The following is a 23,222-nucleotide window of genomic DNA, read 5'->3' on the forward strand; positions in this document are numbered from 1 at the left end:
CAAAATATTTATGAGTCTCTCTGATATATTTTCCTGAGCATAATTGCATGTTGAGTGGGCGGAAATGATAGAACATAGTTGAAATAAAATTTTTGAACATTCCTTTCTTTGAACATTTTCAGACTGTTTAGCCTCCTAGTCAATATTTTCATGTTGTTCTATCATATGCTCCAGGATGACTTGGCCAATGCCCAGTGGCTGAGCCCTGAGCAGACTTTCAGCTAACCTGGTTCCTGTCCAGATGCTCTGTCCACTATATAGAGTGATTTTGGCCCAAAGAGCCTCTCAGGGCCCCACCTTTTCCTTAGAAATGTACATAAAGGGGTGCATGGGTGGCTCAGTCAGTTGAGTGTCCAACTCTTGATTTTGGCTCAGGTCATGGTCTCAGGGTCCTGAGAGCAGCCCTGCATGGGGCTCTGTGGTCAGTAAGGAGTCTGCTTGTTCTTTTCCCTCCCCTTCTCTAAAATAAATAAATTCATTTTTAAAAAAGAAATGTGCATAAAAACTATATGTAAAGATCTGGTAAAATAATTCATGAATTAACCCAGGTGTCTGAAATTAGAAGACCTTAGTAAGAGTTAGGTATTATTTCTTTTTTTAGATATTATTTCTAAAGAGTCTATTATTATTATTATTATTATTATTATATTATTATTATTATTAGTTTAGTGCTGAAAACTCAAATGTATATGGGGTGCCTGGGGAAATGGCAACCCGGGATAACAGGGAATGGTGGGAACTACAGAGACAGGGAGAGGGCCTGCTCATTGAAAAGAATCCAGATTCAGATGCTTCTATCATCTTCTACCCAAACAAAGCAAAAGTGTGAGCCAAGCCTAGCTGATGGGCTGCTGGCTTTCAACCTTTGTCCATGTGTCATGCTTGTCCGTGATCACTGTTACATCCCTGAGGTGGGAGGCAAGTTCATGGCTACCCCCTAAGCTGTCTAAGAAGGCAAAGATATTCAAGTCAGAGCTCACCATCTCCCTTACCTTCCAGACTCCACTGATGCCTCTCCTTTCCAAACTTGACATTCTCCACAGCCTGGGCCACAGCTTCTATGAGTTGCAGTTCAGAGACCTAGAAAATATGAGTCAGCTGCTCAGGTAAAACAGCAGAAATGTCTGCATCAGGCTGCAAGTCTTATTACCAGCTCTCAAGTGGGGTGCTTGGATTCCAGGGTCTGTCCTTCCAAACCACTCTGCAAATAGCTGGCAAATTCCACTTCTGGAAACACCCTATTGATTCCATGGCACCAGTGGTTCCCTAGTATACTGTCAGTGAAGTCCAAAGCCTGTCCATAAAAGTGTTCTCAAGGTGGCCCCTCTCAACTGTCCAACCTTCTCTCCACTGCTCGCTGAGAAACTCCAGGCACTGGAGTTACAACTAAACAGTTGACCTTTGGGAGTATTCCATTTTTGGCAATGCTGCCATGACATCGTCATCATCATCACCATCAACATTATCATCACCATCATCACCATCACTGTTTTACTGTCATGGGTCACTAATCACCTTAGAGTAATAGTTAAGAGTATGACTCTTGGAGCCAAATAGACTTGTGTTCAAGACCTAGCTACTTCACTTTCTAGTTGTGTACTCTTAGATAAGTTACTTAACCTCCTTGTGCCTCAATTTCTTCTTCTGTGAAATAACAATAATATAACTTATTTCCTAGTGAGGTCAGAGGGATTTAAAAAAATAAACCATCTGATACCAAAAGTACAGGCAACAACAATAAAAATAGATAAATTTGACTGTCAAAAGTAAGATCTGTGCATCAAAGGATACAATCAATCTACTGAAAGTCAACTCATGGACTCAGAGAAAATATTCATATGTCATATAAAGGATTATGATCCAGAATACATAAAGAACGCCTATAATTCAACAACAACAACAACAACAACAACAACAAACCAAACAGCCCATTGTAAAAAAATGGGCAAAGGACTTAAATAGACTTTTCTTCAAAAAAGATATACAAATGGCTAGTGAGTACATGCAAAGGTGCTCAACATCACTCATTCTGAGGAAATGCAAATCAAAACCACAGTGAGGTACCGTCTCATACCCATAACATTACTGCTATCAAAAAAAAAAAAAAACAGGAAACAATATGTGTTTATAAGGATGTGAGAAATTGAATCCCTCTCGCACTGATGGTGGGAATGCAAAATGGTGCAGCTGCTGTGGAAAATAGTATAGCACTTCCTCAAAAAGTTAAAAATAGAATTATCATACGGTCCAGCAGTTTCACTTCTGGATCCATACCCAAAGACAATGGAAAGCAGGGACTCAAGTAGATATGTGCACAGCCATGTTCATAACAGCATTATTCATGACAGCCAAAAGGTGAAGCAACTCAAGTGTCCATGGGCAGAGGAGAGGAGAAACAGACCATGGTACATACACCAATGGACTGTCATCAGCCTTAAAGAGGAAGGACATGCGGACACCTGCTAGCATATGGATGAAACTTGAAGAGATTTTGCTAAGCGAAATAATTCGGTCACAAAAGGATGAGGACTGTTAATTCCATGTATATGAAGAACAAAAGGTCATCAGAACAGAAAGTACAAAGCGGGTCTCCAGGACCTGGAGGGAGTCAGAATGGCGAGCTGTTTGGTGGACACAGAGTTCCAGCTTTACAAGATGAAAAGAGATCTGGAGATGGACAGTGGTGCAGGCACCCAATGAGGAGAATGTCCTTCACACCACTGAGCTGTACGCTTAAAATGGTATATAAATATGGTGAATGTCGTGTTAGATGTATTTTACCACAATTAAAATAATAATAAATCACTTAAAGTGCCGTGCACAATACCTGGCAAACTCTCAGTACAGGGAGTTCACGCCAACAGCAGTCCTGCCAGGTAAAGACGGCTCCCCCATTCCAGAGTTGAGGACCCAGAGGCTCTGGGAGGTTAGATGAACGTCGCAGGTGTCACCAAAGGTGAGTAGCAGAGCCAGCCAGGAGGCAGGTGTGCCACTGCCTGTGGGCTCTGGACTCCTCTGCCCGCACTGACTTTGCCCTAAGCCCCGGCTGTCCTTCAAGGCCCGGCTCCCTTTTCTGGGCTGCTGGGATGCTGACTCCCTCATCCCCCGTGGCCCTCACCTTCCGTGGGCTCTCCATGTGTGTGCCCCACTCCAGGCAGAACCTAGCTCCTCAAGGCCAGGGGCCCCCTGCCTTAACCCCCCAACCCAACTCCTACTCCCCTGCTCTCTCCCCACAGGGCCCCAGAGCAGCAGGAGACACTGAGACCACTTCTTTTCTTCTATCTCCAGAGGTTTAGACAAATTACTTGTTTACCTTCATAGGAAGTTTGCTTTTCTCTAGGGGTGCTTATCCTTAGTGCTCCACAGAGCTGGGTCAGAGTCCCACTACACTAGATGCATGCGGATCTGGTTCACGATTCCATCTCTGTACTGTTTCCGCTGGGAGTTTGGAGTCTGTTCATTAAGAGCACAGCTTTGGGGCAGCCCGGGTGGCTCAGCAGTTTAGTGCCATCTTTGGCCCAGGGTGTGATCCTGGAGATCCGGGATCGAGTCCCACACCGGGCTCCCTGCATGGAGCCTGCTTCTCCCTCTGCCTGTGTCTCTGCCTCTCTCTCTCTCTCTGTCTCTCATGAATAAAAAATAAAATCTAAAAAAAAAAGAGTACAGCTTTGTCCATTGTAGTTCCACCATGGGACAAGGTCCTCTCTCCCTTCTACACCTTGGTTTTCTCCTCTGTGACTTAGAAGGGAGAGTCACGCTGACCTCACAGGGGTTTTGAACAACTAAACACAATTGTGTCTGTCTCGTCTTTTGGCAAGTACGCCTAGCACAAAGGATTCCATAAACAGTGGTGGTGAGCATCACCGGGTTCCCCAAAGGAACTTCACCGATGCCCATGGCCTCAACTCCCAAGGCTCACTATGAACCGGACCCCACGTACCAACCTTTATCAGCCCTAAATCTAACCGCCTCCTGGGTACCCCACAGGCACCTCAATCTCCTTATGCCCCACATGGGACCGTTTCTTCCCTCCTGAGGGCCCTCCTCCTTCTCTTCTTTATACTGGTGGTGGTGGTGGTATCATCACTCCATCTTCTGACCTGAAAACACTGCAGCCATCCTAGACCCCCTGTGCCCCAGGTTAATCAGCCAACAGCACAACCAATCCGTCTGGAGCTGTCTGTGTCCCCGTCTTCTCCATCCTCTTCTCACATTTACTATGTAGTACAGGCCCTCTCCATCTCTTTCCTTCCTCTTCATATTCCAGGCTGTGCCCACCCTACCCTGTCCTTCACAGCACCATCAGTGGCTAAAAAATAAAATCTAAACATATTACATCTATAGCCACAGACCTCCCCTAGCTCCTCACCCATACAATGTGAGCTCCTGAGCACCCCATGGGAAGCCTGCTACAGTGCGGCTCCAATGCCAGCCGACCTGGATCTCTGCCTCTCCACCCAGTACTCACATCCCAGCCTCAGGAGAACCTACCCCTGTCCTTCCATGACAGGTCTCCTCATGACTCTACAAATGAACTTTGTGTTCCCACTTCATGGAATGACCTTCCTCAAATTCTTTGCCTAGAGAAAGCTAACTTCTGGTATTTCTTGCTTTATCCAACCTTCCTTTCTGTACCCCTCTATTCCCAGAATACTTACCACTATCTATTGCAACTATATCTGTGTCAGTATCTCTAGCAAGACCCTGAGCTTCCAGAGAGCAGGATTGTGTGCTAGGACTTGCTCAGCTTTATACGCTCAATGCCGAACAGTCATGTAGCAGGTCCCCGCTAGATGCACAGATGAATTGACTGATCTCCTGCATCTCCAGCAGGGATGCTGGGTCTCTATTTTCCTGCCCTTGAACTTGTAACCCTACTGCAAGAGCCCCCCTTCAGGTGATGCCAATTGCCTCTGGTGTCTAGGAGTTTGCCAGTGGACCCCTGCTGCAGACACTTGCTCTCACATTTGGAACAGGTTCTTGGAAATACAGGTCCAAACCCAACCAGCATCACCTACTTTCATCTATTTCTTGTTCGAAGTTGAGTCCTAAATGAATGAGCCTGGGTAGAAGAAGACATCCTGGTGGCATGTTACCTGCGGGTCTGGATGTCGGCTGACAATGATGGGGACCGGCCCAGGACTGCAGTGGCTCAGGATGGCATAGACTTCGTTGAGCGTCATGCAGTGCACAGGGGAGTCATTGATTTCCACAATCTCATCACCGCACCTGTGAAAGTATACACAGGAAGCCATCAGCAAGCTAACACACATGGCATTAGGACGCCCCCTTCCTGAGAACCCCACTCCTAGTTGGGCTGTTTGATGAGATTTAAACATTACACCAGTAAGTAGAGCTCCTTAGCCACCTGACTGACACCAGAGCAGGACAGACCAAAGCAGTGCCCTAATCAGCCCCTCCCTGCGCAGCCACAGTGGGGGAAGGGGAAGATGTTTCATACCCAGGGTGGGGCAACATGAACAAAAGTTTGTCTGCAACTTTCTTCCTCCTTTTCCCCATTAAACTCTGCCTAATTGAGATTGATGGTATAGGTTCACCAATGTAAGTGATTTACTAATTAACCACGACTTAACCAATCACGCCCTCTCATTGGGCCTCATCATTCCCATCTGTAGAATAGTTAGGAGGAAAAATGGATGCTTTGTGCACCTAAAAGGTAAAGAAGAAATAACTTGACTGGGCAGCAGCTGAAGTCCTTGTAAAAGGAAGTAAGAAGAGAAAGCATGGAATGCATTCTTGCTGTAAGATGGGAAGCGAGCAAGGGAAAATTTAGATTTATTCTGTGACCTAACCAGCCAAAAAAAAAAAAGAAAAAGAAAAGAAAAGAGGGATGCATCCATACATGGAAGATAGGTGCAATCCAACCCCCTTGTCTCACAGATGGAGAAACTGAGGCACAGCGGGTGAAATCATCTCCTCCATAAGACCTAGCTTAGAGTTAAAAAGGCTTTTTCTGGAAAAGACTAAATTGTAAATATTTTAGGCTTTGCAGACCACTCTCTCTGTGTCACAACCACCCAACTCTGATGTTGTAGCATGAAAACAGCAGCCACAAACAGTGTGTCAACAAATGAGTGTGCCTGTGTTTTAATAAAACTTTATTAAAAAGAAGACCCAAGAAGGTGGTGGGCCCCAGTGTGCTGACCACTGGCCTGGCTGGTTCTTGGTACGGTATGGATTGGAACACAGGTGTCCTGGGACGGATCTCACTGTTCCCCCTGCTGTGATCTGCTGAGTGCATCCCCCTTCACTTTGCTAAGACAGTACCCATTTTCAATGATGTGACTGAAGACCACAGCCATGTAGCACCAGATGCCAAGGACAGCAGAGGCTTCCAGAGCAGTCTCCACCCGGCTGCAGTTCTAGGAGGGAGGACTCTCTGTCTGAAGGTATTAGGCAGTCTCTGTGGCTCTGTAATTATGTCCCAAGTGACAGCATAACAGCTCAGCAAATCAGCCATCACTGCCATGCACATGACAATGGCAAATCCATCTCTAATTCGAAGCACCATCAAGACACCATCCTGACCATGGCTTGCTTGCCCTCGCATGTACTGCAATTGTAGGAGAATTTAAAAATACTGCAAAACTCTCCTGATTTAGCAAAACCCCAACCCAGGGAGAGAAGGTATAAGTGCAGCACAAAGAGAAGACAGGTGAGCTGGAAGTATTGTAACAAGTTAAACTGCGGTAAATGTTGCTGAACCCTCGTCACCTACCAGAAAGAAAATTTAGATTCAGGCCTTCTCTTAGAAGTTCTTTGCAGAGAAATATGTCTGCAACGCCTGTGAATAGTTTTTTGCTACCACCCAGAAACTGAATTAATACTCCTGATTAGCTTCATAAGCTCCTTTATCCATACAGGGTACACAGCAAACCCCACTGGAGCTCCTACTTATATCACTATAAATCCTGTGTTAGTTAAATTGGAATTAAAATGTGGTCACTTCATGTTTTCCTTTTCAGACTGGAATTCCCTGAGATATGCCTCTTGAACTGCAGTGTACACACAGATCCCTGAGGATCTTGTTAGGATGCAGATTCCATTGCAGGAGGTCTGGAGAGGAGCCTGAGATCCTGCATTTCTGACAAATTCCCAAGTGATTTTTATGCAACCAGTCCAGGCACTGGAGTCTGGAGAACAAGGCTCTGAGCCATGTTTGGGTCATTCTAAATATCTCATCTCCAAATGAATTTCCCAGCGTCTAAGGAATTCTTTTCCTCACTGTAAATCAGGGTTTTGTTTTTGTTTTTGTTTTCTCTGAAAACAGAAATAGGGACATACCGGAGCCGTCCATCCAGATGTGCCACAGATCCGGGAGAGAGCGTATGCACAAAAATGCCGGAAATGCACTGGAAGTAGGGTACACTGCACAGGCCAATTCCCAGGCCAACGCCAGCCTCTGCGAGGAAGTACGGGACAGAGGGAGGGGGGCTTGTGAGCCAGCCTGTGACCCAGAGGACCCCACTTCTCCTGCCACAAGTTAAGAACACAGGCACCCGAGGAGGAGTGGCCGCCCTGGACCTCACAGTGTGTTCACTGCTGCAGCGACCCTGGCCCTGCTCCTCTGTGGGCAGCGTTGTGTGTGATTGGGGCTTGCCTTGCTTTGTTTCCTTTTAGCCACTGCTCCAGAACACGTAGACTAGATGTGCATGCTGGGTCTTGGGCTTCTGTAATCTGCTCACAGACAGCACCCTGCCCTGTCCTTGGACCAACTCCCGATGAGGAAAGTCTCTGGGAGCCCTCAGTGGTGGGAGGCCCAGGCAGGAGGAGAAGGAAGAGGAGGAAGAGGAGGTGGAGGTGCTGCGACCCTACCTTTCTGCAGAGAGACCTCCACCATGACTCTGTAGTTGGGCTTGGCTGTGCTGGCAGGGGTGGCGAGGGTGGCGGGGCTTTCCAAGCCCAACGGGCTGCTGTCCTTGGCGGCACAGGTGCTGGAGCTCAGGGAACGGCACAGCGGCGGAGACAGGTGGCTGCTCAGGGATGGGGGCGTCGTCAGGCGGGTTCTCACCGTGAGTGTCAGGAGCCCTTTTTTGGCTTGCTGAAAGGAAGAGACAGTGTTCTGCAGTGCCCAGCAGCTGTGTGTTTGCCCACATGTGTGCATGTGCCTGTATGTGTGTGCATGTGCTTGCCTGTGTGAGCCCACACGTACATGTGTCTGTATGGGTGTGCATGTGCATCATGCATATGTGTGTGTGTGTAGTATAATCGACACACATCCACATGCATGACAAACCAAATATGTAATGTGTGTGTGTGTGTGTGTGTTTGTGTGTACATGTGCTGGATGGATAAAGCCTCTAATTGAAATGATTACATGGAGACTTGGAAACATCTTGCCTTAAAACTTTGCCTTAAAAACTTTGAACAGGTTTGTAAATATGTCAAAATAAATATATTGAGCATTTTAAAACCGTTCCACACATCTTAACTAGTGGAAACAGCCCAACCACGATCCTGATTACACTCGCATTTTCTGAGCCAGGTCTTTTTTTAACCATGTACCCAGACCAGCCTCAGCAGGGTACCCCACATCAAGCATCCCATATTCTGAATTTGCGGGTTTGAATGAAGAAGGGTCAGGCTTATTTCCTTTGCATGGAGCCCTGGAATCTGGCCGCATACTGATAGCAAGAGATCACCTTGAACTTCTGCAAAGCGTCCTGGTGTGTGAGTCCAGCCATGGATTCGCCATTGAGTTCCAGAATTTCATCCCCTGTCGGGAAAGAGAGAGATCACAGCAGAGAGGAGTGTGGCCCAGTGAGGGGTGTCCATGCACACAGCCCGCCAGGAAGCCTTCCCGGCCCGGGGCTCTCCCCTGGGAGGCAGGTGGGCAGCAGTGACTGGCCTTCTGAGGCCCCTCGTCTCTCCCAGGTGCAGATCCATCCAGGGTCCTCAACCAGCACGCAAGACCTGGCCTGACCTGTGCAGCCCACCTCCCACCCACCCCCCGTTTGGGCACTGCCCTCCTGCCTCCCTGCCCTTCAGGCCATGTGCTCCCATGGCTCCTGCCCTGATGCCTTTCCCACACTGGTGTCTGCGTCCAGGGCTTGCTTCCAGCATAGTACACTGCCCCCGCCCTCTCCACCCTCCTCTCTCAGTCCCCACTGGTTTTATTTCCCGAGGGTTCTATGGCACCTGTGTCCTCCATTGCCTATCCCAGCACTGCCCATGGGTGGTGACCAGTGACCTGGGGCAGTCTCCCCACTGGGCTGGCCGCTCCCCAGGCAGGGGACTTATCTCATTAGACGGTGTGTCTCCAAGGTCAGTTCTGGGTGGGGCCTGCCCAGCATTCAGGAAACAGGGTGGGAGGTAATATTTCCAGAATGCAGCATAGGCCCCATTTTGCAGAAGAGGAAAGAGTTCAAAGAAGCCTCAAGTCATCTGGTGAAGAGAATTAGTACCCCGGCCTTTTTACTACAAGCCATTCCCACACATATATGCCAAACAGACTCATTTTTTTCTGTATCCAAAAATTCATTTTTATGGGGACAGAAAACCAGTGTCTCTCTTTCACCTAATGCACTCAGCACGCAAAGAAGAGCACTTGCTCTTCATTCAGGGCTGCCCTGGGGTTTCAGATGCAAGCAGTGTTTCCCACACAGATGCCTGGCCTGGTTGTTAGCTGGGGAGTCTGTTGTCACCGTGCAGATAGCCCGTTGGTTATGGTCCCCTTGCAGATAACCCGTCCCTTCTCTCTGGTTATTTGAAAGATGATTTTGCCTTTATCTCTGACAATCTGAAGTCACACTGCAATGTCCTAGGGTGTTTCCTCACACTGACATTTCAAGCCTTAAGACATTTTTGGAAAATTCTTAGCCACTACCTCAATATGGCTTGCTTCCCCTCTTTCATACTGCCCTTCTTTCTTAGAACTGGTCCTCCCTTGGGGCCCTCTGATCCTACTCTCCGTGTTTCTCTTCTGCTCACCTTGTTCTCCATCACTCTGTGTGGCCCATTGTACTTGCCTTTTCTTCCCTACAACTTATTGTTTTCACTGTGTTCTGACCTTTCCTTGTTGCTCATGTTCTCTCTTTCACCTTTTCGAAGATCTCTTTAAACACAGTAATTCTAGGGGCATGTGGGTGGTTCAGTCGGTGAAGCGTCTGCCTGTGGCTCAGGTCATGATCCAGGGATGCTGGGATCAAGCCCTGTCTCAGGATCCCTGCTCAGCGGGGAAATTTGCTTCTCCCTCTCCCTCTCCCTTTGCATCTCCCCCTGCTCGTGATCTCCTTCTCAAATAAATTTTAAAAATATTTACACAATACAAAAACACTAATTCAAAGGGATACATGCACCCTTACATTTATAGCAACATTGTCTAGAACAGCCAAGTTATGGAAACAGCCCAAGTGTCCAAGGATAGGCGAATAGATAAAGAAGATGTGGTGTATATACACAATGGAATATTACTTGGCCATCAAAAAGAATGAAATCTTGCCATTTGCAAGGACATGGATGGAGCTAGAGAGCATTACACTAAGTGAAGACAGAAAAAGACAAATGCTTTTGATTTCACTCATATGTAGAATTTAAGAAACAAAATAAATAATAAAAAAAGAGAACCCAAGAAACAGACTCTGAACTACAGAGAACACACTGCTGGTCACTAGAAGAGAGGTAGCAGCAGGGATGGGGAAACAAGTAATGGGGATGAAGGAAGCACCTGTTATGATGAGCACCTGGTAGTGTATGGATGTGTTGAATCACTGTACTGTACACTTGAAACTAATATTACACTGCAGGCTAACTATATTGGAATTAAAATTTAAAACTTAATTTAAAAATGCACAATAAAAAACATGAATTCTACAAGTCTTTTAGATTCTTCTGTGCACTTGGGGTTTTGAGGGCTAATCATCCCATTATTCCCACTGATGCTCATTAATAAGGGATGTTTCCCCATTTCCTGTGTAGTCTTTGTGTCGAATTCATTTTTCCCAGGCCAGTTTTTCTCTGGGATTCCATGCACCCCAAGCTGCTGGGTAACAGCACTTCCTTTATCTCCAGGAGGCAGTCAGAGGTTTTCACTGCTTCAGGACTAGTTTTGAGGTTAGGTTCTCAGCTTGGGGCATCCTGTACTTAGTAGGGACTATGAATGTGGGCAGTACTCACACACATGACACAGGCATGTGTCTTACTTTGCCTGTGGGAGATGTCTTTTCCTCACACCCGAAAACCACGGGAAAAGTGAGGTTTCCTCTCTGCTTCCCTGGGGCCCAGTGGCCTCTCATGGCCCTCCTGCAGGTTCTTGGAGGTTCCAGGGACGAAGCCATGTTTCTTGTCCCATGTGGGTAGTTAAATTCTGGTCCCTGGCCCTTCATTCAGCCTTATGGGTACCAGTTCCACAGGCCACGACATCATCAACCCCTGAGTTTCCATACTTTAATTTAAAGTTTAGATATGCTACTTTATCCAACATGCCTATGTGTCAAAAATGAAGGGTGGAGTGAGCTGGGCAGAGGATTCAAATCAGCATCATCTGTGAAGCTGCCAGAATTAGACCAAAATGAAAGATTCAGTCCTTGTACTTTGGAGAGTCCAAGCTGAGTGGAAACAGGCAAATGTAAAAAATAAGCAAAATGTAACTAATGTGTCTGAAAGATGCATAGACAAAGAACATATTTCAGTAATAACCATTCTTTTTTTCTGTCATGGACAAGAGATTGATTGATTGATCACAAAGCGATGAGCCTAAATGATGCTCTGTATGCACCGTCCATTAAATACCTTCCTCTACTTATGTTTTTAAATTGAAGTATAGTTGGCATATTAGTATTAGGTCTGCAACTTAATGCTTTGACAATTATATACATTAGGAAATGCTCACCAGGGTAAGTGGGGTCACCATCTGCCATCACCCAAAGTCATTATGGTATTATTGCCTATGTTCCCTGTGCTGTACTTCTCATCCCCATGACTTCTTTAGTTATTAACTGGAAGTTTGTACCTCATCATCCCCTTCACCTACTTCACCCCACACACACACCCCTTTCCCCCTGGGCACCATCAGTCTGTTCTCTGTAGTCATGATCGGTTTCTGTTTTTGTTGGTGGTGTTTGTGTGCTTGTTCATTTGTTTTGTTGCTTAGATTCCACATATGAGTGAAATCCTATGGTATTTGTCTTTCTCTGACTTATTTCACTTAGAATAATGCCCTCTAGGTCCATCTATGTTGTCACAAATGGCAGATTTCATTCTTTTTTGTGGCTAAGTAATAGTCCGTTATGTATTTATACTTCTATATATGTATATATCATATCTTCATCCATTCATCCATCAATGGATACTTGGGTGGCTTCCATATCTTGTCTGCTGTAAATAACGCTGCAGTGAACATGAGGGCGCACTTCTTGAGAAATTATCATTCTTAATGGCATGAGGGGCTGAACTTCTCTCCTAACAGAACTACATAACCCAACTCTGGGTTCTTTGGAGAGTCCTGACCCTAATTTGGCCATTTCTGGTGTAAAGTTACTAACCTCAATTTTGCCAAATAAATCTTACGCAATCATGTTTTGGGGAAGGGTTACACAAATAAAACATCACTAGCTTTGATCTGTGCACCAAACTTTTGTTGCAACTGGATGTACCTCATGAACTCAAGGGCAGATTCTAAAACCTAACTTTGAAAGAGATACAAAAGGTGATTTGGTCAATCATTAGAGGTTAGAATCTAGGACTCAAGACTAGCTGAAAGTCTTTCTTGCTGAATTTTTATAATGGGTAATGATGGAGCTAGATAAATACTCAGAGGAGGAAAAAGAAACTTGACTCAGATAGGCTTGCATCCTGGAAAGAAAACAGAACACAACATCCATTTCCTTGCCACCTCAAGTCTTCCCCCATGTTTTATTTAAACACAGAAAAGTACAAAAGATCATCAAACACTGGCACATTCTCAAGATTCTGATTCCACTTTTCCCCTTTTGTCTCATTGATCCCTCTTCTTTTTTTTTTAAAGACTTTATTTATTTATCAATAAGAGACACAGAGAGAGAGAGGCAGAGATACAGGCAGGGGGAGAAGCAGGCTCCATACAGGGAGCCCGATGTGGGACTCAATCCCTGGACCCTGGATCACACCCTGAGCCAAAGGCAGATGCTCAATCACTGCACCACCCACGTGCCCATCCCTCTTTCTTAACTTGCCTCTGGATTTAGCTGTTCCCCTAGAGCTCTGCCTTCACCCTCCGCTCCCTACCTCCTTTATCTACTCTATGACTCAAGTATTTTCCAGGTGTCCACAACCCCCAAATCTACATGCAACCCGGGCTCCCTCCCTGGACTGGAACCACCATCCTCCTGTGGCACAGCTCCACCTAGTGACCGCCTGCTGGCCTCACCCTGCATGCTGCTGATCAAACAGAAGCATCCTCCTTGGCTTTCCTGTCCTCTTCCTCTTCACCTGGTCCTACTCCAGCCAGGAACATTTTCTCTGACCGCCCCTCGTGTGCCGCCTCCAGGGAGGCTGTCTTCTCTGGTGCAGGTGCAAAGGAGGTGGAGAGGAGGTGCAGGTGCAGAAAAGACAGAGCAGACCCTTGAGAGCCAGAGCCTGGCTCTGCAGGCTTATCTGCCTCTGTCTCCTGCCAGCCCCCTTCATCCTACACCCTGCTTCCCTAATCACCTAGGAACCTCCATCATAAAACCATCAAAGGTTCCCCGCTGCCCCCTTGATAAAATCCATATGTACAATCCTGCATAATGTCAGTGTGGGCAAACTTGTTCTATGAAGAGCCAGAGAATAAATACGGTAAGCTTTGCCAGCTACAGGCTCTCTGGAGCAACCATGCCGCCAGCCTGCTGTCACAAGCACAAAAGCAGCTTCGGACAGTGGGATGGGTTAAGTCAATGAGCCCTGTGCCTGACGCTCTGCCCTCTAAAACTTTTCTGCAGATCCTGAAATTTGAATTTCGTTCAGTTTTCACTTTTGCCACAAAAGAATTACAAATTCCTTTGACTTTCAGCCATTTAGATGCATGGAAACCATTCTTCATATGTGAGCAGTATGAAAACGGGAGGCGGGTCGAATTTGGCTGGAGCTTGCCAAACCTGCCCTAAGCAAGCTAGATTCTTTTTTTCTTAACCTCTTAATTTATTCTATTTTTTAAAGATTTTATTTATTTATTCATGAGAGACACAGAGAGAAGCAGAGACACAGGCAGAGGGAGAAGCAGGTTGTAGGACTCAGTCCAGTACCCCAGGATCACAACTTGACCCGAAGGCAGGCGCTCAACCACTGAGTCACCCAGGTGCCCCAACAAGCTAAGTTCTTAAAGGGGATTAGGCTCACAGCACAGCTTACAGATACTGGCCTGGCAGAGATGGGGACATCCCCCGCAGTGGGGATGCTATGAAGTCACCTCTCTCAAGCATCTTATGCATAACCCAACATCTGGCCTGCAGGCGCTGCCGTCGGATCCAGGGCTGCCTTCCCCTGAATTTCTCCCTCTGGTTGAAATTTGGGAATGTCCTTGGGCCAAGTCTGTTGTCCAATACTTCCAAACATGACTTTGGGAGGCAGTTGGGATGGAAAGAAAACCCTGGCCATCCAGGACAGGAAGGCGGGAAGGGCCCTCTGGAGACAGCTCTGCTCCCCAGGCCCCTTACCCTCAGGATAGCTTCTCTTGGACCCAAGAGCTGATGGATCATGAGCTCTTCAAAAGAGAGATCATCTCTGATCATTCTCTCTATTCCTAGAGCCACGAACACAGTGGGCTCACGGAGAATGTGTATCAGACACACTAGAAGCACAGGGTCTAGGTTCTGGTGGTTGTGGGTCAGGGCGGGCAGGGGTGAAGGAAGAGGGTGGCAAAGGTACCAGCTACAGAGGAGCCCTTGGGGAGGAGGGGGAGGGAAACAGACAGCTCATTCCTCTGTCCCAGGCTGGCTACAGGACCTAGACCCACTGCAAACACACCCAGCAAAGTGTTGTCACAACAGAGCCAACAGGGACACACGCTACAGACCCCAGAACCCGTGCAAGCCGCATCTGAAGGCAGGAGACACATTTTGTTTTCCGTCCTCTTCTATGGCCTAGTGACTCTACCCGATTCCTCAAACATCAACCAGCAAGACACGTGAGATCTACCTTCTTGCAGCCTTCCATCGGCCGCCGCTGCTCCCCCGGCAAAGATGGTTTTGACATAAATTCCAATAGGGCCATAGATGCTGTCCCTTCCCCCAACGATGCTGAAGCCCAGGCCCTGGGGAGAGAAGAAGAGAGGTGGCTTGAGGGGTGCTCTGTGCTATTCCCTGGGCTGACGTCTGCCGAGGGCACGCCCCAACCCTGAGCGAGGGACCCCGGGAGCAGCGAGGTGTCCTTGGTCTCACATGCCTCCAGCCTTCACAAAAGAATGGAGAAAACCGGGACTTCCAGGCCAGACTGGTCCACATGGGGTCGGGAGCTCTCCCGAGGGTCTAATGTCCTGACACAGAACTGAGGATGAGGCTGGAGAACCTGGGATGACACGGAGCCCTGACTCTGCCCCTCTCGCTGGCAATCTGGGAAGATCACCTCTTGACTCCAAGCCCTAGGTTAACTCCTTGTAAAATGATGCTCATAACCTAACTCACAGGGTTGTGTCTGAACATCCAATGAGAAACCAAGTAACAAATCCCTGCAGTCATAGTTACAGCAGCTTGCACTGGAGGAAGCACCCCTTCTCCTGCCAAAGGCCGTTCACTTAGCTTCTGTTTTGCAACCCACCTCCTCCCCTTCTCAAGGACAACGCTGCAACCCTGAGCCCCCTCTGCTAGGTCTTGAGCTGACAAAAACCCCAGGAGCTCACAACACTGGCAGGTGGCTCTGGTTAGAGCTCAGGGGGCTCAACAGAGGGTCCTAACAGCGGGAGCATCCGGGAGGCAGCAGAGACAAGGCCAGAGGCAGAAGAGCAAGCTAAAGTGTGAGTGATGTCTGCACAGAAAGAGCAAGGAAGGAGGGCCCCACTTCCCCTGCAGACCAGTTAGGAGAACCACGTGGGCCGACCCAGAGAGCAGCCCAGGAAATTCACACATGCTAGCTTCACATCAACAATGTGATGACCCAGGAGCTCCCTACTTCCCAGGAAGGCTCAGCTAGGGTCTGGATGGGCTCCTTTCTAGACTATCAACTCCCTGGAGGCAGTGAACATATCTTATTTGGTGATGCCTGGCCTCTGGCAGGTGCTCAGGAAACGCGTATCATGGAGTGAAGGCCCGTGACAGATGATAGTTGGGTCCTTGGGTCCAGCTTGCAAGTGTACAAGGCAGTGGTTCCTAGCTTGGCTCCTGGACAGACCCCGCGGGATGGCCACCACTGTAACAGCATCGCTGCTCATGGGCAGTGTCTTTTAGGCCAGCAGCTGCTCAGAGCTGAGCAGGTGCAGCGCCCCCGTACCCGAGAGATGGCAGGCCTGGCACCCACCCTCAAGATGCCATAGGGAACCAGGCAAGCATCGGCAGGTAGGGAAGCCATGTGGACAAGGTACTATTCTAGACTTCTGGTGAGGGTGTGTGTTCCAGGGAAGGAGAGATAAGTGGTAACCACAGGGCTAGGAAAAATGAGAGATAGGCGTGGCTTCGGGGGTCCTCTCTGGGCCCCAGCTTCATTGGGCTGAAATAATTGCTGCAGACTCAAGATCTGCCCCGCCCTGAAGAGGCGGCACGGTGCCGTGGTTAGAGCCAGGCCCGGGAGTCAGCAAGTCTTGGGTCATTGTCTTAGTTTGGCTGCTAACTAACCAAGTGACCCTGAGCAAGTCCTGCAACCTCCCAGACCCTCAAGTGTCCTCAGTGGGCAAAGGGAGGCAGCCCCAGGGCTGTGGCCAGGACCAGAGAGGCGGCCTTGTGCAGCCCTTAGCACAGAGCCTGGCTTTCCACAGCTGCTTTATTGCCCCATTTGATTTTAACTCTGCCTCCAGCACTTACGGAGGCTTCGAGCTCTGCTTCCTCCTCCCGAACTCACTTCTGCCCCTGTCCTACTTGCCATCCTCGGTGATACGGCCTTCCTTCAGTTCATAGGTTGTGCAAGGTGGACAGTGGGAGCCCTTGTATCTGAACTCCCCACCCAGCTCTGCACCGAAGGGCTCACCTCGCTCCAACCCAGGCCCCTGAAGGCCAGCTCAGGCTACCCGGTGACACGTAATGTGTGATTTAGTGAATGTACCTCTTACAGATATGGGGATCAGTTAAATCATTTTTGGTCATCTTTGCATGAGCTTTGGTGCCCTTTGCTTCTTTCTTCCTTTCTCTTTTCTTTTTTTTTTTTTTTTTTTTTGAGAGAGAGAGACAGAGATAGCAACAGAGATAGCAAGAGAGAGCATGATCAGGGGAGGAGGGAAAAGCAGACTGATGGATCCGGGAGCCTGATGTGGAGCTGGATTCCAGGACCCTGAGATCATGACCTGGGCCAAAGGCAGATGCTTCACCGACTGAGCCACCCAGGTGCCCCTCTTTGCTTTCTTCTGAGCATTGCAAACAATTTAAAAGCCAACTACATTTTAAATGCCTCTACCTAAATCCAGGGGTGAAAAGGATTGGGATTTACTAATCAGAAAGCCAGGTGTTAGGAGAAAAATCAGCATGGTGAGAATTTCTCTTTGTGATGAGAGCAGCAACAGGACCCGGTGCTTCTGTCTTCTCACTCGTGTCTGTAAGCTCCCAGGAGAGGGAGGGAAGGTGGTAGGGGAGAGAAGACCCAGGCGTGCAGCCGGCCCCTCCTCTGACCATAAAGGAAGCAGCAACGACACTGTCCCCTCACACTACACGCCAAAGTTATATTAGGTCTGGGTTTCTTGGGCTCGTCTGTGAACTTTGCAGCAACTGCCTTTAAATGATTTGAATTTAACCATCAGGTAAAACTAACATCTAGAAAATGTCATGCCCCGAGCCTCCATGGGACATCCCGACGCTCACACTAGCAGCCCGGGATCGCTGGCCCAAGCTCCTTCCTTCCCTGGACAGGACAGCTCCCCAGGAGCTGGCATCCATGTAGCAGTTTCTGTTGACAATAGCCCTGGCTTACCTTGGCCTGGCCCTTCATCAGCACGATGTTGGAGATGACGGAAGCCTGGAGGCCCCCCGAGGGCTGCGCCAGCTGAGCTGTGCTGAGCGACCGCGTCGGTCTCGAGGTGCCCTGCAGGAAGGAAGCAGGGTGCTGAGGGGTGAGCCAACGAGACAGGAGCACACACCTCACAGGGCAGGGGAGGGACCAGACCCCCTCTCCCGGGAGCCCACAGCATGACCCCCAAGCGTGGTTGACCAGGCACGGTGCGAGTCTGGTGGAGAGGGGCTGTTTGTGCTGGTCTGAGTGGCTCCAGCCTTGCTGACCTGCGGAACAGCAACCAGAAGCCCCCTAAGGCTCTTGCAGATAACAGGTGCAGAGTGCATCGCAGACCACACTGCCCAGGGACAACGAGCCCTAAAGCCAAAGTCTCAGAGGCTGGGACAGCAGCCTCCAAGAATGTCCTCCTCAGACTGTGTCCAAGCATGTTCAAGACACACATGCTGAGAGCCCTTCTCTGCCAGGCATGGGGTGGCAGGCAAGGAATCTGAAGATCTTAAAACGCAGAACAATTCCTCTCTCAGGGGAGGCACACAGATGACTTAAAAAGGAGAAGCAGAGTGTGCCGGAGAGACATACACCCGGGTGCTGCAGGATGCTGCCCCGGTGGAGGACACTAGGGCTGGGGCTATAGGTCAGAGCTTAGACTCCAGAGCCCCGCTGGCACTGCCTGGGTTCTTTCCTTGGCTCTGCCAAGTACCGGCTGGTGACCTTGAGGAAGTGATTTAACCATTCTGTGCCTGTTTCCTCTTATGTAAAAATCATCCGTCACTCTGAATGTCATTTTTTTTTCTAACCCTGGGACCCCAATGCTCCCAGTTTGCAAATGAAAGACATAGTCAGCCCACGAAGGGAAGGGAAGAGAGAAATGAAACTTGCAGGCATCTACCGAGCCCCGAGTACCGTGCAGGGAGAATCAAAGATCACTTGCCTACAGAGCCCGCCCTCAGAGCGCTCATGCTCTGCTGGGGTGAGGGCGGTAAGAGGACAGGCGCCCAGGATGGGCACTAGGAAAAGTGTAAGGCCCATGCAGCTGGCGGGTCAGGAGCACCCCCAGCAGAGGTAGTGTTAGGCAGGTGTCTGAAGGACGGGGTAGGCTTTCCAGAGACTAGAGAGGAGACAAAGAGGGACAAGGTGCTACAGACGGAGGTGCTGGGTGGTAGAGGGGGCAGCACGAGGCTGTCGGTGGGCACCACTGGGGGCTTAGGGAAATGGCAGGAGGGGACACGGTGCTTCGGGTGTGCTCAGCCCCTGCCCTGCCAGCTGATGCCCACAGTGGGAAAGAGGTGCAGTGCGCAGTGCATGGGGCTGGGCTCAAATCCTGTCTGGTCCCTTGGGTTCTAAGATGTGTGAACTCCGACAGCTACTCACCTGGCCAAGCCACTGTTTCCTCGCTATAAAACGGGGCGACTACTACATTTGTTTCTGAGCTTGTCTTATGAATTAGAGGCATTATGTGTAAAGCATGTCACCATGGCACAGGGTCAAGAGCCCAGGTTTTGGAATCCTGAAGGTCCAACTTCGAGCCCCAGGGCTGTCTGCAACTAGCGATGTGAACTGGCATGCATCGCCTCCCCTGTCCCAGCCCCGGCTCATTATCTGCCTCTTAGAGTTGAGGTGCAGATGGAATAAAGCCTGAACTCAGGCCTGCTCACAGGGAATGTTCGCTGCAGGCCTGCTCCTGACAGCACAGACGTGGCAGCAGCCGCACACGGAGCGCTCAGCGAGGAGCACTCAGCGGTGACCACTGCCACTGGGCCTCTTTCCTTGCCCGGGGCTGCCGACCCCCGCTAGCCAGCCCCTCTCCTCGGTAAGTGCGTGCACCCAAAACCACCAGGCAGGTGTCTTCGGCCACTGCTGAGTCTGGGCCCCTCCCCACTCCCCTTCCCCTGCTTCCTCCTTACCGCAACCCTTCCTGCTGGACAGTCCAGCTGCTGAGAAAGAGACTTCCTGCTGCTGCAGAGGGAATAGGGCTGCCTGTCTGTGCAAGCTGCAGATTTTTTGATCATTGGGAAATCGATTTCTCCCATGCAGTAGGGATTGACACCTAAACCACAAGAGGAGAAAAGAAGAAATTGTATGTGATCTCAAAATGCAAAGGTCAGCTGAGAGCTGACCCTTAGAGCCATCCTGAAGCCCTGAAGCCACAGGCAAGCACGAGGGAGCAGCCCAGGCCGCTCCAGCTCTGCCTCTTCTATCTCCACCCACCAGGCAGCCCAAGGGCATTCCTGCTCCCACTATGAGCTGGGATCAGCTCCGACCCAGGCCCAGGGTTGGGACAGAGTGGGATCCCAAAGCACCATCTGGTCTGAAGATGGCTTCTGGATGTGCTCCAGCCACAAGGAAATGGATCAAGATTACCATTGCAAGCAGCAGCGAGCTGAAACCAGTTAAACATACGGCACAGATTGGGTTCATTGAAAATGTGGTCATGAAAGCCAGTGCAAAGGCCAAAGTAACTTTTTGAAAGGGAAACTATAAACTACGACACTTGCATAATAATAATATGAGTTTGTAATTTACCGTGAAGTTGAATTATGGAATGGAAAGATGAACAGGGGAAGGGACGAGGGATGCAGGACAACATTTTGGTGGGCAACTTGGAAAATATAGTCTCAAGTACTCCTGAATTAATGAAAGTCAAATGATTAACTAATTAACTTCACGTAAAGGAAACCAGAAGTGAGGATAAAAATTGGATAAACTTTCCAAATCACTATAAAAATTGAGCACACCTGCAGAGCAAGAGGCAGGGAACGACGCACTGATGAGTGACCATAATAACAAAGCAGGAGAAGCAGGAAAGTCAGAACAAATATTACTTGTAAAACTGACACCAGTGGCCTAAGTGGCTCCTTTCAAAGAGATCGTCGTGTCTGCTTTCCGGATCTAACCACACATCACTTGCAAGAGATAAACAAGCAAAAAAGTGCAATAAAAGGCAGGCAGGAACTGATTGCCGATAAGCGGCGCTGCATCCAACTTAGAAAAACGTTTGGATTCTTGCTTCACATCAAACAACAAACATTAATGACGAATATAATAGGCTTTTTTTTTTTAAGGGCAAATCATTTAAAAATTAGAAGGAAATATAGCCAAATATTTTAATAATTCTCTAGATGTGGAGGAAACTTTAACATTCTTAGGAAGGAAGAAAAACTATAGATTTGATTATATGAAAATATTCTCATCTTTATGTTAAAAAGAACTTAAAAGAAAAATAACAAACTGAAGAAAGCACATCCCACAAACATGACAGCCAAATATAAAGGCTTATGAATGAATGCTAACCCTGGGCAGCCCGACAGAAAATAGGTGGACTCCCCAAAAAGGAAAGGAATGAAGGAAGGAATATTTAAGTCCAACTGTGTGGAGAGGGATGGTTCCGCCCGATTTCAGGGTCGGGATGCCAGTGAGGTGCCAGCCCCAGAGGCCTCGGAGAGGAATGAATAAAGGGCTGGGTGCAAAGTGCAGACAGGTTTAGGAAAAGAGCGGAGCCTCTCCAGGCACCCAGGAACTGGCAAGAACTGGAAGCTTGTACCATCCCAGGCCCTAAGGGGGCAGGGGAGGTGATGGCCTTCCCAGAGCCCAGTGGGTGTTGGGTCCATGGAAGGTGCGCCACCTTCACCTGGCATATAGTCACAGCGGGACCTGGGCTGCCAGAAACACAGCTCTGAGGAAAAGGGAACAGGAAAGAAATATTCCAGCAGCTTCTCCTCCACCACCACCCTCCCCCAGTCTCCTGGAGGTGCTTCTCACCCACTGAGCTCCACAGAAACCAGGAGGCCAGGGACCAGGGAGCCAGGGGGCCAGGAGGTGCTGTCTGGAAGGGTCTGTGCCCAGGACACATGCAGGGCTGGCTTTGCAGGCAGGTACACTTTGCAGGCACACTTAGAGGGGCTTGGGTCTTAAGGCTCCACTGCCTTCATTTTGAAATCCCTAATAATATTTGACCAAGATTCCCAGGCTTTCATTTTACACTGATCCCCACAAACTGTGTAGCTGGTCTTGGCTGTGAAGTGGGCCAGAGAAAAGCAGAGATGGATGAGGAGGATAGGGAGAAATCTTCACCAAATCTATATTGTTAAATTTTAATGCAGTGTGGGCTATGATTGAAGAAACGGGTATTCATGCACATTATTGCAGTCTTAGCTACTTAAATTTGGCAGCACAGATCAAAATCTAAGGCATATTTACCTTTTGAAACTCCATTTCTAGGAAGTTATTTCTAGGGAAATAAGCAGAAACTTATGATAAAAAACAAAAAAGCAACTAGCAGTCCCAAAATAGGAAATGAGTCTAGGAAATAATGGTTCAGAGGGTGCATACTATAGAAGTATAATATCAGACAGGATTTAAGGAATTTGCCCAAGGTAGCATGGATGATTAGTTCTGGAAGCAAGTGTGAGCTCCTAGCCATGCTCCCATCCACTGTACCCTACATTTCCCTAGGAAAATCATCACAAACATAAGCAAAGTTTTGTGTACAAACTCAACAATGTTGATTATCTTAGTGTAAAACTGAGAATAACTTAGCTATCTAATAATAGAGAGCTGGTTAACTAGATTAGGCACATTCATATAATGAAATAGGAGGCACCCACTGAACATGGTGTTTGCAGGAGAATTTCCAAGGATGTGAAATCGTGCTGTGTGCACACATGTATACGTGTGCTCTACAGGCGTATAGAGGCACAGGAGGGGAATTCTAATATCAGCACGTAGCGTGGTTTTAGTTTCTTCATGCTTTTCTGCATTCTTCAAATTTCCTGACTTTGGAGTAGGGCTATTCTATTTGCAGCAACCCAGAATCATGACATCCTCCAGCCTCCACTCCTGTCCTGTGACAGATGGGGGAGGCCCTGGGAGCACAAATGACCTTCCTAAAATTGAGAAGCTCATCGGAAGACAGAGCAGGAGGAAAGCCCTCGCCTTTATCCCCTACATCAGGTCTTCCCAACATGGCATTTGAGTCCAGCTAGAGGCAGAGCTGCCAAAACCACTGGGAGCCCACCAGCTGGCCGGGAGGATGGACCCACATGCGCAATGACAAATGCTCCCAGAGAGGCACACAGATCACAGCCACATTTCATCCCACTGGACTAGCAGAGACCCTCCCTCCCCCAAATCTCCCCACATCACTGACACTCCTGGTCCTCAGC

General features: G+C 48.6%; 1 protein-coding gene across 4 annotated transcripts in view; it reads right to left on the bottom strand.

The window, feature by feature from the left end:
• Positions 1–23,222, bottom strand: part of IL16 (interleukin 16) — a 102,370-nt gene that overhangs the window by 19,219 nt on the left and 59,929 nt on the right. For all 4 annotated transcript variants that reach the window (XM_038532985.1, XM_038532986.1, XM_038532988.1 and 1 more), the window contains exons 4-11: positions 19,965–20,107; positions 18,022–18,132; positions 15,112–15,226; positions 8,664–8,737; positions 7,837–8,062; positions 7,306–7,423; positions 5,097–5,229; positions 993–1,080 (exon numbers count right to left, since the gene is read on the bottom strand). In XM_038532985.1, the coding sequence (XP_038388913.1) occupies positions 993–1,080; positions 5,097–5,229; positions 7,306–7,423; positions 7,837–8,062; positions 8,664–8,737; positions 15,112–15,226; positions 18,022–18,132; positions 19,965–20,107 (1,008 nt within the window). The remainder of the gene's footprint in view (positions 1–992; positions 1,081–5,096; positions 5,230–7,305; positions 7,424–7,836; positions 8,063–8,663; positions 8,738–15,111; positions 15,227–18,021; positions 18,133–19,964; positions 20,108–23,222) is intronic.

Source organism: Canis lupus, chromosome 3 (genome assembly GCF_011100685.1).
Source record: "Canis lupus familiaris isolate Mischka breed German Shepherd chromosome 3, alternate assembly UU_Cfam_GSD_1.0, whole genome shotgun sequence".
Lineage (NCBI taxonomy): Eukaryota > Metazoa > Chordata > Mammalia > Carnivora > Canidae > Canis > Canis lupus.